We start from the raw sequence: 20,733 nt of genomic DNA on the forward strand, positions 1-20,733 counted from the left end.
AATTATAAAAAATGTTAAAAGACTTCCTAGAACTAATTTACACCCTTCATAAAGACAGAAACCAAAGATAGAAAAAAATGATAGAGCAGATAAAACAATTGAATTATGAGACACACACAGCCTGTTGATACTCCCCTCTAGCATCAACCACAATCACCATTAAAATTGACACATAAGCTACAACTCAACAAAGTATTTTTCAATAAATCGCAAACTTTACAATGGCATTTCTACTAATTGAAATTTTAATAGACTTCACTTCTGACCCTGATAAAGAACAGCAATGTTTAGAATAAAGGGAAAGGAGGTAAAACCAGTTGGACCTACGATTTCTTAGACAAACAAAAACGAATTTATCTCATTAAACTCTTTTGCCCGACTTGACTGTGTATGTAAATGAGGACTTCATTTTATTTCTGATTTTGACATATAAATAATCCCAGAGTTGAGCAGGGTAAGAACCAGAATGAAATCCTGCTTACGTTATTACAAAGCTATCACTCTCTCTATTCCTTGAGAGATGGTTCCTTGCATTGCCTGCTTGCTTTGAAGCAGTTTCACAAACTTTAGTCTTACCTGAAGCCAAAAAGGGGGGGGGGGAATTAGACAAGGAAAACAACCACTATCTTAGGGGAAATTCTGCAGTGCAGCGCTTAAAAAAATGGCGTGATCGGTTAAAATTTAGACCGGTTATGTTATATCATTTAACCGGAAACATTATCAAGCACAATAACATATTAGGTACCGCTTATATAATGTAATAGGTAGCGCTTATATAATTAAATAAGTTAATTACTTGAAACATTATCAAGAACAATAATATATTAGGTACCGCTTATATAATGTAATAGGTAGCGCTTATATAATAAAATAGGTTAATTACTAGAAACATTATCAAGTACAATAACATATTAGATAGCGCTTATATAACGTAATAGGTAGCGTTTATATAATAAAATATGTTAATTATTTAATTTGTTATTATAATATATTAAGTAAACGCCTAAAATATTACCAAGGATAACATAATCAGTTATTTACTAGAAACATTATCAAGTATAATAATGTAAACGGTAAAAAAAAAATAGGTGTTACCTATTACATTAAACTACTTACCGGATATGTTGAAACTATCGATTCCATTTAAATAAGTATCAACACTTTTAGAATTTAAAAGAAAAACAGTAATAGCGCCTATAAAGTATTAATACTTTATAAAAATGTATCAATATTTTACAATATAACATGTAAAAATATGACAAAACCAGTTTCATTATGAAAAAACCGATAAAATTTACCTAATATGTTGAAAGTATCGATCCTTTTTATAAAAGGGATAGGTACTTTACAATATAACAGGTAAAAATATGACAAAACCAGTTTCATTATGACAAAACCGGTAAAATTTACCTGATATGTTGAAAGTATCAAAAAGGATCGATACTTTACAATATAACAGGTAAAAATATGACAAAACCAATTTCATTATAACAAAACCGGTAAAATTTACCTGATATGTTGAAAGTATCGATCCTTTTTATAAAAATGTATTGATACGTTACAATATAACATGTAAAAATATGACAACCAGTTTCATTATGACAAAACGGTAAAATTTACCTGATATGTTGAATGTATCAATCCTTTTTATAAAAAGGATCGATACTTTACAATATAACATGTAAAAATATGACAAAACCAATTTCATTATGACAAAACCGGTAAAATTTACCTGATATGTTGAAAGTATTAATCTTTTTTATAAAAGGGATCGGTACTTTACAATATAACAGGTAAAAATATGACAAAACCAGTTTCATTATGACAAAACCGGTAAAATTTACCTGATATATTGAAAGTATCGATCTTTTTTATAAAAATGATCGATAATTTACAATATAACAGGTAAAAATATGACAAAATCAGTTTCATTATGACAAAACCAGTAAAATTTACCTGATATATTGAAAGTATAAATACTTTTTATAAAAATGTATCGATACTTTGTTGAAAATTATGTAATTTATGTTTCAAAAATTTTTAATAGTGCTTCATGTTTTCCAGTTATAATATTAATTTAATAATTTCATTTACTCAAAAAATTATTTGATTGTTTTGATATTTTATAAAATATTATTTAGAATTTAAATTTAACAATTTTAACCAAAGATAATAATAAATATGTAATATATATGTTAATTATTAATAATAATATATATTGTAACATAAAAATAAACCATGTATAATTACTAAATTAATATCTTAAAACTCACTAAAAAAATAACCTTAAATTAATGTTTTCCACAGAGGTAGCGCTTATATAATAAAATAGGTTAATTTTTGGAAACATTATCAAGCACAATAACATATTAGGTACCGGTTATATAATGTAATAGGTAGTGCTTATATAATAAAATAGGTTAATTATTGAAAACATTATCAAGCACAATAACATATTAAGTAGCGCTTATAAAAAGTAATAAGTAACGCTTATATAATAAAATAGGTTAATTATTTAATTTGTTATTACAATATATTAGGTAAACGCCTAAAATATTACCAATAATAACATAACCGATTATTTACTGGAAACATTATTAAATATAATAATGTAAACGGTAAAAAAAAATAGACGCTACCTATTACATTAAACTACCTACCAGATATGTTGAAACTATCGATTCCATTTAAATAAGTATCGACACTTTTAGAATTTAAAAGGAAAACAGTAATAGCACCTATAAAGTATTAATACTTTATAAAAATGTATCGATACTTTACAATATAACAGGTAAAAATATGACAAAACCAGTTTCATTATGACAAAACCGGTAAAATTTACCTGATCTGTTGAAAGTATCGATCCTTTAAAATTTACCTGATATGTTGAAAGTATCGAACCTTTTTATAAAAATGATCGATACTTTACAATATAACGAGTAAAAATATGACAAAACCGGTAAAATTTACATGATATGTTGAAAGTATTAATCCTTTTTATAAAAAGGATCGGTACTTTACAATATAACAGGTAAAAAAATGACAAAACCGATAAAATTTACCTGATATGTTGAAAGTATCGATCTTTTTTATAAAAAAGATCGATAGTTTACAATATAACATGTAAAAATATGACAAAATCAGTTTCATTATGACAACCGATAAAATTTACCTGATATGTTGAAAGTATAAATACTTTTTATAAAAATGTATCGATACTTTGTTGAAAATTATGTAATTTATGTTTCAAAAAATTTTAATAGTGCCTCATGTTTTCCAGCTATAATATTAATTTAATAATTCTATTTACTCAAAAAATTATTTGATTGTTTTGATATTTTATAAAATATTATTTAGAATTTAAATTTAACAATTTTAACCAAATATAATAATAAATATGTAATATATATGTTTATTATTTTTAATTTAATAATAATATATACTGTAACATAAAAATAAACCATTAGACGCGTATAATTACTAAATTAATATCTTAAAACTCACTTAAAAGATAACCTTAAATTAATGTTTTCCACAAAAGTAGCGCTTATATAATAAAATAGATTAATTATTGGAAACATTATCAAGCACAATAACATATTAGGTACCAGTTATATAATGTAATAGGTAGTACTTATATAATAAAATAGGTTAATTACTGGAAACATTATCAAACAGAATAACATATTAAATAGCGCTTATATAAAGTAATATGTAGCACTTATATAATAAAATAGATTAATTATTTAATTTGTTATTACAATATATTAGATAAACACCTAAAATATTACCAATGATAACATAATCGATTATTTACTGGAAACATTATTAAGTATAGTAATGTAAACGGTAAAAAAAATAGGCGCTACCTATTATATTAAACTACCTACCGGATATGTTGAAACTATCGATTCCATTTAAATAAGTATCGACACTTTTAGAATTTAAAAGAAAAGCAATAATAACACCTATAAAGTATTAATACTTTATAAAAATGTATCGATACTTTACAATATAACATGTAAAATTATGACAAAACCAGTTTCATTATGAGAAAACCGCTAAAATTTATCTGATATGTTGAAAGTATCGATTCTTTTTATAAAAAGGATCGATACTTTACAATATAACAGATAAAAATATAAAAAACTAGTTTCATTATGACAAAACCGATAAAATTTACCTGATATTTTGAAAGTATAGATACTTTTTATAAAAATGTATCAATAGTTTGTTGAAAGTTATGTAATTTATGTTTCAAAAATTTTTAATAGTACTTCATGTTATCCACCTACAATATTAATTTAATAATTTCATTTACACAAATTATTTAATTGTTTTGATATTTTATAAAATATTATTTAGAATTTAAATTTAACAATTTTAATCAAAAATAATAATAAATATGTAATATCTATGTTTATTATTTTTAATTTAATAATAATATATACCTTAACATAAAATTAAACCATTAGACGTGTATAATTACTAAATTAATATCTTAAAACTCACTCAAAAGATAACCTTAAATTAATGTTTTCTACAATGAAATAAGTATGGACACTTATATATATTTATCGATACTTATATATATTTATCGATACTACCGATAACCAAAGTTTACCGGTTACCAAATTTTTTAATAGTTTTTCATGTTTTTTTACTTAAAACATTATTAGTCTGTCAACATAATAGGTAGCGCTAAACCAAATTTATTAAATATCCTTTAATGTATCTGATAATGTCGTATATTAGTTGTTTTTCCTGAGACAATCCCCTATCTTAGTGACTCGAACTTTGGGCCATGGACTTTTGGAGATTTAAGAAAAACGGATCATGCATCTTACTCGTAATCCTGCTAGCTTCTGTAGCTTTTTCCTACATGGAAAAGGGGAAATTTAATGGGAAAAAAATAAAAGATGATAAAAGACAACCAGCAAGATAACATCATGAGTAGCACTGTTATTTTTTTCTTCTTTTCTTTTAGAAAGTGAAATAACAATTTTCAAATTTTCAATGTTTTTTTAAATTCACACACCTTGTTGGTGGAAGTGGATTCCTTGTTGTCCTGAATAAATAAAGAAAATAATGCAACAATAATAATTGAATTGAGGAAAACTTGATCAGATAATTTTAACAGTAGTCATACGAGCAGGTTGCATCCTGCACTCCAAACGAAATTTGAAAGTCTATTTAGCAGTGTACCTGCCAATAGTAACAACAGATTTACGATCTGAATTCTGAGTTGTAACACTTTGGACACTCAAGGAAGTCTTCGGATCTATAATACTTTCTGTTCTCAAAAAGCAAAACTTGCTTATATGTCGTTGTGCCAGTGAAAGTTTCCAAAACAACTGTATACATAATTGAATGCTACCTTTCTTTGAAGAATGAAAGCCGATAGCACCTCGATTAGGATGGTCCTTCTCTTTTCCCTATTTTAAAAGATATTCTGAAATAGATCAATTCCTTTGTAGTGGAAAATCAAATGAATAAATCAAAACTACAACTTGAATTTTCTTTCGTTAATTTGGTCTGAGATACCATAAATGTGAAATAAAACACTCAAAAAACTTAATTAGATCTAGCAGTTTGAAAGTCCTAAACTTCATCCAAGTTATTATTAAACCCAACAATAAAGATAAATGTTTCATCCTACCACTTTTCATTGGTTATACTTTCCCTTCAACAATTTTTCATGATTTAATGTTCATTACAATCAGAGCTCTTTTCTACCCTTTGAGTGATTTAGTTACTAATTGGGTGATAATATGATATCGGCAGTACACATGCCATTAAACTAGCAATTACAACAGTTCCAGAACTAGTTTACCCAGATTTTAGTTATTAGTTTTCACACTTAAGTGACATCATATATGTTTGAGGAGCTGGAAGGGTAGGGGAAAAAAGAAAAGAACTCTGAACTTCTAATTTAGCCCTTGTACCTTGGAAGCTCTCCCGAATGAGACATTAAAAGTTTTTGCAACTGAAGCCACTGAAACCCTGCAAATAAATTACTTCACATATTTTAACTATCACCTAATAAACAAGAAACAAATTAACATATAAATATCCATATAAAGCTACATCTTCTTCAATAGAACTTTACATACTTGGCCCATATTCATTTTGGATAAATGAAACTTTTTCCTCATTCAATAACAATGCAGACATCGGAGTGTAGAGAAGGGGATGCAAATGTATGTCATCAGAGTGTAGAGAAGTGGATGCAAATGTATGTGTAACTACTACAACACTTCATAGAGAGAAACAAAATAGCATATGCGTATACCATTGAAAAAAAAAGATACACTGACTATATGGAAAAGGGTCTATTGTGTCCTGAAATCTCGGAATACATCAGATCCACACCCAAACAGGAAACAATAACAAGAATCAAGTTTCATACCGTTCAATCAAGGCACTTCTATGATTCTTACTGCATTGCAAAACGAGCAAGTAAAAGCAACTAGTTAATACAATTGCAGAAAGAGCTAACAATTCGAAAGTACAGTAAAAAAGTCACTCACGTTGATTTAGAGCCATCATAAACTTTCGTGGAAGAAACCAAAGAAGTAAGATTGCTAAGATCTGACAGCGCTTTTCTTTGAAGAATTTTATTTTCTGAAAAGTGTTATGCAAAGAATTGTAAACAGAGTTCTCACGGCATAGAACCGATATAATAATTATGAAAAATTGTTGCAAATGCAAATGAAGCTTACCAGAATTATCACGCCTGCCTTTGGTCCTGGTCATATTCTTCAAAGACCCCTTTAAATTACATTTGGAAGTTAAACATGAATATAAATAAAAGCAACCAATTTAAATAATGCATGCGTTATTAAGGGAATCAATAAAAATGGTATAAACCTTTGGATCATCTTCTTTTCTGCATACTATTGATTTCCTCCTAGAAAAAATTAAGAGAAAAAGAACAATCAAATTGTTCTTTATTTAAAATGAAAATAATCAGATAATGTTCTAATTAAGCAAAAAAAAAAACTTACATGGTAGATGCTTCATTTTGGGAATAAATTTTGAGACCTTTTCACACAAACGAGAGCAGAAAATAAAGATTGTAAAGGAAAACATAAAACAAAATTACGAAATACAACAAAGTGAGAATAGATAAGGTTACCACGACAGAAGCCATGTTGATCTCCTGTTTTTCCCTGAAAATGAGAGCATATACTGATGAAAAACGAAACCCTAACTGGGATTTAAAGGGAAAAGAAAGATTTCTAAAAAGAGATTGTGAGAAACAACAGAAATGTCATTGTAGACTAAGAATTACAAGTATTCTTAAGAATGAGAGAGAAAATACCTTGAGCTTGAGAGATGTCATTTTGAATGGATTTGAGTAGTTTTCTTTTCCCCTCGAAGAAAAATACCTTGGCCTTACAGAGAGAGAGAAGTTAAATGTTAGCTTATGGTGAATAGCCCGCCTCTCTTCTTCACTTTTGCTTTTCAAATTGTTTCAAACTGCGAGATTATTTGCATGGCAGGCTGGCTCAGGTTCAAATCACTTCTTTTCTTTTGGGCTTTCTATATAGGTTTAAGTATGTCATGGATCCCTATACTATTTCAAACTTTTAAAATTTAGTCTTTCTTCTTTACTTTTATAAATCTGGGTTCTATTTTGGTTTTTATTGAAAATATCTGTGTTTCTTCCCTAATTTTAACTACCGACCTATCAACTATATAAAAGGCTGATTTTTTGCAATAATTCAATCGAAAAAATTGTTCGAATAGTGCACCAGAGAGATTATTTGTTTGAATAGGGTGAATGCTACAGTATAGAATGGAGTAGCATTGTGCTCCCCGCATCTCCCCAAGGTCGCATGGAACACCATGCGACTCCCCCTTCCCCGGATCACCATGCGTCTTTCCCTACCTTTAATTTTATTTTACCTTGTTTTAATTCTTTTTGATTTTCCACTATATTGCAAAATTAAAGGTTTTGTAATAAGCATTTAAAAGGCTAAAATATAGGGGGGAAGACGCATGGTGATCTGGGAAGGGGCAGTTGCATGGTATTCCATGCGACCTTGGGGGAGACGCGGGGAGCCCAATGCTACTCCGTTCTATACTGTAGCATTCACCTTATTTGAGTAAATAATCTCTCTAGTGCACTATTTGAACAATTTTTTCGCTACATTATTGCAGAAATTCAGCCCTATATAAAAAATTAAATAACTTGTTCAATTCTTTATGTTTATAGTTTCTTTTTATCGAGTTGACTCTTGAAAGTTAATTATAATGTAGATGATTGAAAAAAATGTATTGCTCGATTAATGGAGTATTTTTTTTATTTTAAAATATTAAGGTTCAAATTGATAAAAAGAATTATAAATATAAGGGACTAAAATTTTATTTTTCCTTTTTTAAAAAGCGTCAAGTTAATGGTAAAATTGAATAGAAGTTAGAGGAAATACTAACATTTAATAGAAGTTAGAGGAAATACTAAATTTTTCAAATAAAAAATAGTATAAAAATTAATTTTATAAAAAGTATAAATGCTAACTTTTTAAATTTTAAGATAGTACATATACCAAACATATTTAAATTTTATAAATATATACATATATATAAAGATATTAATTGATACATTTTAAGGTTTGAGACATAATTAAATGCTCAAAAATATTGCATTTTTCACTTTAAAATGTTTACAACCCCGTACACACATGTAATTGCCTTGTAGTTAGAATTTTAAGGGTAAAGGACACAAATGGCTTGATTATAAGTCAATATATTGTTTGATTTCTTGACTATTAAAAGTTATAAAATACTCTCCCGACTATAGGATGTTATTTTGTTGAGTCTCTCGATATTAAAATTTATAAAATGGTCACTCAACTATTCATATGTTCCAAACTCGTCATTTTTTGTTAAAAATAGACGGTCGTTTGAATTGGATGTTAACTTGTTAACTGAAATATGATAAAATTTATTCTCAAACCGCTTGAGTTGTATTTTGTGAATCGACTTTCCGTTTACATTATGTCGTTAAGTTAGTGCTTGAAACATTATGTCATCGAGTCAATGCTTGAAAGCAACGACGATGCAAATGGGCATCATTAAAATATGATTTTATCATATCTCAGTCAGCATGTTAATGTTTAGCTCAGACAACTGTCAAATTTTTAATGGATAAAGTACAATTTGAAACATATGAATAGTCAGGTGATCATTTTGTAACTTTTAATAGTTGAATGACTCAACAAAATAACACTTTATAATCGGAAAATCATTTTATAACTTTTAATAGTTGAAAAACTATTAATACCTTATAATTATAGGATGATTTGTGTATATTACCCCCAATTTTAATTGATACCAGGTATGTAAAATGGATTTTAAATGCTTAATCTCTCAACTTCGTTACATGGTAATAAAAATTAGGATAAATTATTAAAATGTTAAATCAATTACTAGGGTGTTATTAACTCAATCGTCAAAACAAAAGTCCTTCAAAAGTGAACAATTTGTTATCAATTTAGCCACCGCTGTTAAAAAACCGTCAAATAACGATATATTAAAGGGTAAATCACATCATCTCTCATTGAATTTTACTTTCTCTCCTATTTTACTCACTATACTTTCAATTTTTCTAATTTACTCATTAAACTTTTGAATTGTTTATATTTGATCAATTTGAATTATTTTTATTATTATTGTATGACGTGACATTTTTTATTATTATGTACTATAAAAATTTTTAAAACATAAAATAAAAATAGAAGGTAGTCAAACGCCACCGTTTATCGTCATAAATGGTGGTCGTTCTATCCCAAATTTCATGAGTCGCTTCATCTCGACACTTTGAGTCTAAGTCTGACCTCCATTTGGTTGAAACTTGTTCCGAGGTCCATTGGAGATCGAAAGTAAGGAAGCCAAAATGTTACAGTCAAGATTTACAGGTTTTAGGACATTTTTCGAAGAAACAACCACCAAATTCAGACTCAAGAAGTCGAGGCAAATCGATCCATGAAATTTGAGACCGAACGACCATCATTTAACCCCATTTTGTTTTATTTTATATTTTAAATTATTTTTATATTAAATAATAAAAAAATGTCATGCCATATGAAAATAATAATAAAATAATTCAGAATAATCAAAATAAGAGCAATTCGAAAGTTCAGTGTGTAAATTATAAAAATTGAAAGTACAATGAGTAAAATAAGGGATAGAATAAAGTTTAGCAATGAATGATATACTTTATCCTATATTATATTATCAAGTCATCTGATGCATTTCTCTATTTTACTCTTCAAACCATAAACACATTCCCAGCCATTACCGTCCTGGGAACCAAGATTCTAATTGAAAGGGGACAAAATATAATTACCAATAGAAAATAGGATATAAAATCAAAATAAACCAAAATTTAAATAGATATTTGTCCTTATAATTTTTAATGATTAAAAAAATTAGGGATAGTGGCCCTCAAGCCCCTACGTAGTAGCTCCACCCATTGACCATTACCCATCATTTTATGTATTATCACTCATAAAACAATTTTAAATTGAAAAAATCTATTACATTTTGAGCTTTGTTTTGAAAACGGACCAGATCGGCCGGTTCAATCCGGAATTATTGCTTAGTCCGATTCAATCTAAACCGGTTGAATCGCTATTAGTGAACCGGCCAGAACCGCTGAACCGTTCGAACCGGACCGGCTGAAAATCGGAAAAAACCAGGATTTTTGTTTTTTTTAAAAAAAATTAAACCAAACAACGTCGTTTGTTAAACGAGCCAAGTCGAACTCGAGTATTGCTGAGCTCGACTCGAACTTGAAAACTTTAAAAGTAAGCTCAACTCAACTCAAACTCACAAGCTAAAAATTATCAAGTTCAACTCAAACTCGAAATATAATATTGAAACTTGAACTCAAAAAGGCTTGAACTCAAAAAAATTTAGAAGCTCGATTGAAGCCTAAAATTCGAGCTTGATTGAAGTGAAAGAATAGTTCACTCAATTCTCACCAAAAGGCTCCATGATTTTGAATGTCAAATTACCTCTATTATTTATAGAAGTTAGTTGTGATGCGCTTCTATGTTTCTTAGCAATGTGAGATTGTTTTGTTCTCATATTTTTACTCTTTAGACTTTTGGGATGCTCTTCTATGTTTCTTAGCCATGTGGAATTGTTTTTAAAAAAAAATTAAATCAAACAATATCATTTTGTTATGCTTTTTTTAACCTAAAATTTATTTTTTAATTATAGTTATATAATTATATTTATTATTTAATATGTTTTACCTTAAATATTATGTTGTAGTTAATTTGAATCATTTTGTTTCACTTAATTTTATGGTTTTTAACTTATATATGTTATGACTTGCTTTGAATATGACTTGTGATATAAAAAATTATTTTTTATTAAATATTTTTAGTATTTTTATTTAATTTTTTAAATAATTATGACGTCGTCTGGTTCTTCCGACTGGTCAGACCGGTTCAACCGATTGAACCAGTGAACCGGTAGCATGACCGGTTCGCTAACCGATCCGGTTCTGAAAACCATGATTTTGAGTACCAATACAACATTGAGTAGTAAATTAGACATGGTTTTAATTGAAGAACACACAAACTAAGATTATAATAGGGTTGTATCTCAAAATGTTACAGCACTGTAAGTTGACAAGTAAGGCAGAGGTAAATGTAGACACTTGTTTTTGTTCGGGTCTAAAAAAATAATATTATATTATTATTACTATTATTTTCATTTTAATTACATTTTTGTAGGCCTAAACCCGAGCCCACTAACACTCAGCAGACCCAGCTTAACCCCTACCCAAAGGCCCAACATTCAACCTAGAGCCTAACAGGTGACCCAACATGTAAGACCCAATTCAGCAACCCAATGTGAAACTGGGACCTGACCCGATTGGAGCCCCATCGCTGATCTAGATCCAACCTGGCCCTCTAGGGTTTCTGAAACTCTAACCCTAGGGTATGATGTTGTACCCGCCACTGTCTCCCCTGCCCATGCTACCGCCGATTATTCCCCTACACCAACAGTGACCCACCAATCCATCAAACAGTGACATAGAAAGCAAATCAAGCAAGGAAACTCCATAAAAAATAGGAGCAAATCAAATCCAAAACCCCAATGAGATTTATCAAATCCATCAGTAATAAACAAAATTCATAGAAAAGCAAATAAAAAGATAGAAGAAAGATATCAGTGAGGGGGAAGCCATTCGGAGAACCACAAAAAATATAAGATTCGGGGGGTTAAAAAAATACAGGGGGCTTGAGAGAGAAAAATAAAAGAGAAAAATAACAAAGAGGAAAGGGTTTTTACCTTGTTGCGCGGTCGTGGAACACCAAAAGTCGTCGATTCTCAACGTTTCTTCGAGAGGTAAGCTTGTAGATCTGGGGGCCTAGAGTGAGTTTTAGGTTAAGATGGTTAGGGATTTGGGTTGAGGATGATGAAAAGAATATGTTGGGGTGTTTGGGGTCACTTCGATCGTCATACACCGCCGTGTGTCATCACGGGCCCACCGTTTCAATAGTGTTATATCCTCGGGATAATTCTGCTAATCACAAAATGCCAAATTTTGATGATACGAGAAGAGCCAACAATAAGATCCCGAAGAATTTGAAAAAATGGTGCAGAGAGACATTCCAGGGAATGAGAGGAAAAGCTCTCATATTGAAATGGATGCAATAGAACTAGTCCTAGTTGGTGCTTCCGCCCAAATTCAAGATGCCCGACTTTGAAAAGTATAGTGGAACTAGTTGCCCCAATGCCCATCTCACGATGTTTATCCGAATGATGACTGGATACACCAACAATGATCCGATGTTGATTTACTTCTTTCAAAACAGTTTAAATGGACCCGCTTGAAGGTGGTATAATCAACTGAGCCGTACTCAAGTCTGCTCCTGGAAGGATTTGGCTAGTGCCTTTCTGAGCCAATACAAGCACATGATTGATATGGCCCATGATCGAACAACACTTCAAAATATGGTGATAATGAATTATGAGAGTTTTCGACAGTACGCACAACAATGGAAGGATGTCGCATCTCAAGTGCATCCACCAATGATTGAAAAAGAGTTCATCACTCTATTCATCGATATATTGAAGTCTCCATATATTGACTACATGATAGGAACTGCTACCAAGAGTTTCTCTGACATCATCTGTGTGGAGAAATGATCGAAAGAGCAGTCAAGAATGGCCAGATAAGAAACACTAGCAGTACTGACAGTGAGGAATGAGTTGAGATCAACATAGTGGGATCTTATCTAACTAATTTGGGGATCAAGCCTCATAATGTCTTTCGGGAAAAGACTCACATCAATCGAATCCCAATGACGTATGAGGAATTGCTCCCAACGCTAGTTGAGAGGAACCTTGTGACTCTAGTTCAATCCAAACCAAGAGAGGCACCATACCCTAAATGCCATGATATAAACGTCGTATGCATCTATCATATTGGGAGCTCAGGGCATACCATTGAGAACTATGGGTCATTGAAGCGTAAGGTCCAATATTTGATCGATTCAGGGGCATTGACATTCAATATGTGATTGGAGAATTTTGATCTGGAGTCGGCTGGGGCATCCATCAGGAGTTTTGTTGCATTCTCATGCATGACATCTTGTTTAAACTTGTTTTTCTTTGGTACTCCTTATATTTAAATGTTTGTAAACCACTTAACTTTTGAACATTTTAAATAAAATGGTTCATTCTTATTACCAAGCTAACTCTTTCCTCGCATGTACAATCAATCACCTTGGCATTCAGGTATGTGTTAGGAGTGGACAAAATAGGGCAGCTGGCACATGAAATTGCAACACTAATTGGTTTTCGCTTTTGTTAGTGACGTTCAATGATGATCATAATCTTCTTAGATGAAATGGTCAAGTAGATGAATCTAGTTTAGGTCAATTGCTTGAAAATTGAACTCTAACGATGAGATTTTCTGACCTTCTATAAACACTGGGACTATAACAGGTTTTCCTTAGCGAGCTTAAGAAATGGAATCTGTATACCCAGAATATATATATATATACAGAATAAAGCTGAGATATTCCGCTAAAGCAATTGGTTATAGAGGAAACTAGAAAGCCTTGGCTTTATGAATAGATTACATTCAAACCATGACATTGATCAGGTACTTGGCAATTCGATGTTTGCTTCATTGTGATTGTCAAGTCGAAGACTTTGTGACGAAATGAATCCTTCAGCTAGCCGAACAAAGGCATTTATAATATATATACAATAAAGCTGAATCCAGCTAGCCAAGCAATATCAAATTAAAATAAAATTTACTAAAAAAAAGTTTCGGTGAATATGGACTAAGGGAGTTGAGGAACACCTGTTATAGTCGATCTCATACAAGCACTCAAAAATCTCATTTTTAGACCGATATTTCTGCACTACCTTGGCTAGAGGAGTCTACGAAGCTTGAACAAATGGAAGACTTCAGAGAGCTGCCATGATCTTTGAAGAGTCTAAAAATGTTCTCTGATTAAAATGAAAAACCAAGAAAGAGGGGCATGTCATGATCTTCACAATAACCAATCGATGAAACAAACTTTAGAATTTAGGTAGACAACCTCAAAACCAACCTTTCGATCTTGATATTGGTCAAAGATTTGCATCTATCAAAGATTAAAAGAGCAGTTGATTTTTGATATTCAACGAATTCATATTTTTGTGATTTGCTCCAATTGTGAGGCCAAATAATGGGCATTATTTTAGTTTATTTGACAATGAAAATTCACATATTTTTTCTTCGTCAATTTATTTTCAAAAGAAGAAAAACATTTTCAAATAAGATAATCTCTCTGGAAGTATCTTGGAGTTCAATGAACATCCCTCCGAAGCTCAAGGTCAAAGTTGGGGCAAGGGAAGCCAATTTTTGGGGCAAATTTTGATGGGACAAGGAAAACAAATGGTCTCAGGTTGAAGTTTGCAAGATTACACCCTGGTGGAAATGAAGACAAACTGAATCAATGATAGAATGAAGACTGCTCTTGCAACCATTCTCCTTCCAGATCGAGAAAACATACATCAATGCAAATATACATCAACACATACATACATGATACATGAAATATGCATCAAACATTCATCATCATGTGCATCAAATACATTTTTCTCATATCTTAAGGGCAAACTCAATAATTCATCAAATCAAACACTTCAAATAAATTTCATCTTGGTATCCATCATAACATCCAAAAAAATCATCCATAAATACATCATTTCGATATAGGAAATAAAAGCTCGGAAATGACCAGATGTATTATACTTGAAAGAAGAATGGCATCCATAGATTTGATTCCCTGAAGTCAACAATTAGATTTTCTGAAGACGTTTCCTCAACATGTATGAACTGATAGACATACTATGAGCTTTTAAGATTATCTTCTTAAAAAATTATATATATATACAAAGTGTTGTCTCGCTTGAGACAATTTTCTAAAAACAAATTTTGTCTCACTTGAAATATTTTCTCTCAAAACAAATTTTGTCTTGCTTGAGACATTTTTTCTTTAAACACAAATTCGAAAATTGTTTCACTTGAAACAAAAAAAAATCATCTTTGAGTTTGTTTCTATTGGAACAAATTTTGTCTCCCTTGAGACAGTTTCTCTTGAAACACAAAACTTTGAGTATGTTTCACTTAAAACAAGTTTTGTCTCTCTTGAGACAGTTTCTTTTGGAACACAAATCTTTGAGTCTGTTTCTCGTGAAACAAGTTTTGTCTCTATTGAGACAGTTTCTCTTGAAACTCTTATATTTGATTTGTTTCCCTTGAAACAAAGTTTTTTCTCCATTGAGACAGTTTCTTTGGGAAAATCATCTTTGAGTTGGTTTCTCTTGAAACCAAAATCCCTAAAGATTACTGCTATCCTCATCGTGTAGGAACTGTGTTATCCCCTGACCAGATCTCCTCATTACATAAGAGCCGTGTCACCCCTAGATAACCAGCCGTACTCATCACGTAGGAACCATGTCATCCATCGACCAGACCTCCTCAACACGTAGGGGCCCTGTCACCTGTAGATAACTAGTCTTCCTCATCACGTAGGAACTGTGTCATCCACTGACCAGATCTCCTCATCACGTAGGAGCCATGTTACGACCAGACCTCTTCATCATGTATGAGCCGTGTCATCCCCAACAACAAACACTATCAAATTTTAAAACAAAAAAAATGAGAATCGGACAAAAACTTGTTGTCTTTCTCGTCTTTTCCCTATTCTTGTTAACACAAGAATGTGAAAAGAGGGACAGTTGTAGACACCCGTTTTTATCCGGGTCTACAAAAAATATTTATTAATTTATTATTATTATTTTATTTATATTATTATTATTTATTAATTTACATTTTATATTTTGTAGGCCAACCGAATCCCAAAATATTACAAGCCCAAACAACAACACCTCAGGTCCAACGCAAATACAAGCCATCACCCATATTACAGCAAGCACCCAACCCAGACCTGAAGACCCAAACCTACCTAGATCTAACAGGTTACAAACTGACCCAGGATCCGACCCAATTGTTGACCTGAAACCGACCGTATCCGACCCAAGTCCAATAAGAGAACCTGTTCAAATTAGGGTTTTAAACCCTAAAACTCATAAATAGCCACCGCCGCAACTGTTCAACTTCCCTCTGGCACGTGGACTCCACTGTTCAGTCCTCCGCCGCATGAGCCACCGCCGAGCATTCCTGAGCCACCCTTGAACGTTCCACCTCTTGATTTGTCATCCACAATGACTGATTTCTGCACCATATCCTATCAACAGTCAGAAAATCCCAAAATCCAGGATCTCACCCAGCTATATTCAGCTATATCCAGGATATCATACAACTATCCATAAAAAAGACATGGAATCAGATTTAAAGACAAGGAAATAAAAGAAAGAAAAGAGACATCGAGAGAATACCATTCGGGGGGAATGAAAAAAACCAGAGAAAAATCAAAGATATTCGAACCCAGAACAGAAAAAAGAAAATGTAGAGGGAAAAATAGAGAGAAAGATGAGAGGAATCGAAACATACCCTGGCGATCTGGTCTTTGGCAACCTCGCCGGAGTTGGAAGAGCCTATCGCCGAAGGTAAAACCTTCCTCGTTATGGGATTTAGGGTTTTAAATAGGGGGTCTCGAGTTTTTCTGGGTAGTGGAGGGTTGATCTTCGAAGAAAAAGAAAAGGGAAGGCGATAGGGTAGTCTCGGGCCATTTTTCTTATGTCATCGCCGATTGCGCCGACCGTGGCTCTTAAAATCTCCTCAGGTGGAGGAGTGAAGAGAGAAACGAGAGAGTCTAGTTTTCTCTCTCTTTTCTGGCTTGGATGAAACCGAAAGAAATGGGAGGCTTAGGCCATTTTTGGCCTTAGATTATATATATATATATTAAGTGCAAAACGACGTAGTTTTGCTTCTCATCTCTTCGTGTTTTTTGAAGTTTTAGGGCTAATAACAACTTTGATCCTTGTAACTTTATAATCTCAGACTTGTGTTTTTCAATGTTAGGGTAAATCACAATGTAAGTCCCTACATCTTTATAATCTCTTGATTTGATCATTAAATGAAATTTTAATGTTCCGTTTCAGGCATGTATCTTTACATAATTTTATTTCGGTCACTAGTTGTTTATTTTGTCATGTTTGTGTATGTTTCACTTTGGTCACAATTTTTTAGTTATTTCATTTTAATCACTGGAAGCATGTGTTGTATATTTTTATTGATGTTCAAATTTGGCCTAAAATTTGTAAATATTTATTTTAGTCACTATTTGGGTATTTGGTATAATTGTTGTTTGGTCTTTTATGTTTCTGGTTATTTTACTTTAGTCTAATATTATTTTTGGGTTATTTGCATTTATAGTACATATACTGTGTAATATTTGTTCTTGGCTCTGAATTATTTTTATTTGCTATTTTCCCTTAAGTTCCTATTTTGTTGTTTTAACCCTTTAAGTTTCTATTTTTAACATTTTAGTCCTTTAAATTTCTATTTTTGTTGTTTTGGTCCTTTAAATCGAATATGATTATTTATTGTTTTTATTATTTATATTTTAATTGGTAATTTTTATTTTATTTTGTTTTAATACATTATGGATATGTATATCATGTATATCGAGACTTTGTATTATTTTAAATAGACATTATTAATTATGTGTTTTAAATATGTTATTTTTAATTTTCAAATTGTATTTGTTTTCACCATTTTCCATTATCTCGATATTTTATTTTGAATATTTCAAGAACACGTATTTGTGGAACGGATGTGGAAAGTATCACTTGATCGAATTGCTACAATCCGATACGACGTTCGAACAAAATGGAAACTTGAAATAAATTTAGTTTGTTTTATTAATTAAATTTTATTATTCAAATGATCCAATACGTTTTTATGTATAATTTATTTTATGCAAATATTGATTTTCATTTCAAGTTCGATACGCATATTTATTGATGAGGGAATATTCTTTACTGATAAGAAATAGTCAGGATAGCCTTCCCATTGGAAGACGTGCAAATCTCGGGATTTCTTATCGAATTAAAGAATGTTCCCTAACAAATAATTCGAAGCAAATTAAGTAAATTTCAATAAATGATCATAATTTAATTTTATATTCGGTCTATGATTTCCACCAGTTACAACAATGTGTAAGCGACACAGTACCAATTTTGGGCATTATGGGTTAATGTCCATTCCCTACACGTAATCGACTCCTGAACCCATAAAATTGAGATTTTGGTAAACGTATACCGATTTTTGTCTAAAAGAACGATTTTTCTTAAAATTGTTTTAAAAAGACGTTTTTAGGTTTTTGACCTACCTAACCCAAAGGTTGATGGCGGCTCATTTTCCATTTTATTCAAATCAATTCAAAACCGACCAATTTTCCAAATAAAAAGTCATAACTGTTTTTTTAAATAATATTTAATTGTTTTTACAAAATAAAAATGGTTATGATAGTATGAAAGTGGTCTCCAAATAACAAGCTTTTATAAATTCAAGTGTGAATCTAATGAAAGCATGAAGTTGAAGGGAAGTTGCATACATGTGAAGAAATATTGTATACAACTTGATCTGTCTTATGAAGTTTTGTAGATGGGTGTCGTAGATTCGCCTTGTACGCATATAATTAATCCAGAAATTGAAAACGATTGAGAGTTTTAGGGAGTAAAGATGTTGGTGGTTTCTTTTGTGTTGGATAATAGCATGCTTTTAGATGTTCTAGTTATGTTGGCCTTGATCCTCTCTTTTTTTCTTTTTTAAAAGACCTGGAACTACACTGACGCATCCGTATAGACCACTCTGCTTTAAGTTGGGTCACCAAGGGAGAACAAAATTCTATTTAACCACCGTACCACTCTTAAGGGTTCTATGTTGGCCTTGGTTCTAGTTAGAAGGACTTGGGGAAGATAAGTGATTGTTGATTTACTTCCTTAATTTGACGTGCAGGTACTGGAGTGTGTTTTCCAGCAAGATAGAGTTCAATTGGACAACTTGTCTAAAAACAATATAGTTGCCAAAGGAGAAGTTACAGCCACGACAGCTCTCAAAGAGCTTCGAAAGATCAGCAACCTTTTATCAGAGATGTGAGATTTATTCATTCTACTTATAAAATCTGTATATACATTTTGTAGTTACATTGGTTTATTAATTTGAAATAAATTAGATTTTTTTGTTTTTTTAAGTCTTCTAATTCGATAATCTCTCATAATCTTAATCTAAATATTATGTTTTTGTGATGCAATCATATTGAAATTTACGAAAGCAGAATGATGATAACCCAATTCTAGGGGAATTTATGCTGTGAGGTGGTTAAAATATGGCTAAAAAATGGTGTGACCGGTTAAAATCGATACCGGAAATATTATATGATTTAACAGGAAATATTATTTGAGTTGGTAATAAAAAATGTAATAACCGGTTATGTTATCGTCCAATGTAAAATGCGCCAAAAAATATAGACGATAACATAACCAGTTAATTATTAGAAACATTATCAAGCATAATAACATATTCGGTAGCGCTTATATAATGTAATAGGTAACGCATTTTTAAAGCTGATGGGGTTATGGAAATCCGACGATAACAAAATAGGTTAATTACTTAATTTGTTATTAGTATTATGAACATATTAGGTAACGCCTAAAATGTTACCAAAATTTAAGCTGATGCAACCTTAGGAATCTGACGATAACATAACTGGTTAATTACTGAAAACATTATCAAGCATAATAACATATTAGGTAGCGCTTATGTAACGTAATAGGTAGCACCTTTTTAAAGTTGATGGGGCTTTGGAAATCCGACGATAAAAAAATAGGTTAATTACTTAATTTGTTATTAGTATTATCAACATATTAGGTAACTCCTAAAATGTTACCAAAGTTTAAGCTGATGGAGCCTTAGAAATCCAACGATAACATAACCGGTTAATTACTTGAAATATTATCAAACATAACAACATATTAGGTAGCGCTTATGTAACGTAATAGGTAGCGCCTTTTTAAAGCTGATGAGGCTTTGGAAATCCGATGGTAACAAAATAGGTTAATTACTTAATTTGTTATTAGTATTATCAACATATTAGGTAACGCCTAAAATGTTACCAAAGTTTAAGCTGATGGAGCCTTAGAAATCTGACGATAACATAACCGGTTAATTACTGTAAACATTATTAAGAATAATAACATATTAGGTAGCACTTATGTAACGTAATAGGTAGCGCA

The 20,733-nt window shown here is 31.1% G+C and overlaps 1 protein-coding gene across 1 annotated transcript; it reads right to left on the reverse strand.

Moving 5' to 3' along the window:
• Window positions 1–474: 474 nt before the first annotated feature.
• Window positions 475–7,453, reverse strand: LOC120172623. Its single transcript, XM_039180035.1, has 11 exons — window positions 7,325–7,453; window positions 7,139–7,172; window positions 7,008–7,044; window positions 6,871–6,910; window positions 6,723–6,771; window positions 6,531–6,624; window positions 6,410–6,439; window positions 5,946–6,003; window positions 5,206–5,435; window positions 4,848–4,878; window positions 475–576 (listed from the first exon to the last, which is right to left on the reverse strand). The coding sequence occupies exons 1-11, from the start codon at window positions 7,343–7,345 to the stop codon at window positions 487–489; spliced, it is 714 nt and encodes a 237-aa protein (XP_039035966.1). The 5' UTR covers window positions 7,346–7,453; the 3' UTR covers window positions 475–486.
• Between the last annotated feature and the right edge of the window lie 13,280 nt (window positions 7,454–20,733).

Source organism: Hibiscus syriacus, unplaced genomic scaffold (genome assembly GCF_006381635.1).
Source record: "Hibiscus syriacus cultivar Baekdansim isolate YM2019G1 unplaced genomic scaffold, ASM638163v2 tig00111873_pilon, whole genome shotgun sequence".
Classification (NCBI taxonomy): Eukaryota; Viridiplantae; Streptophyta; class Magnoliopsida; order Malvales; family Malvaceae; genus Hibiscus; species Hibiscus syriacus.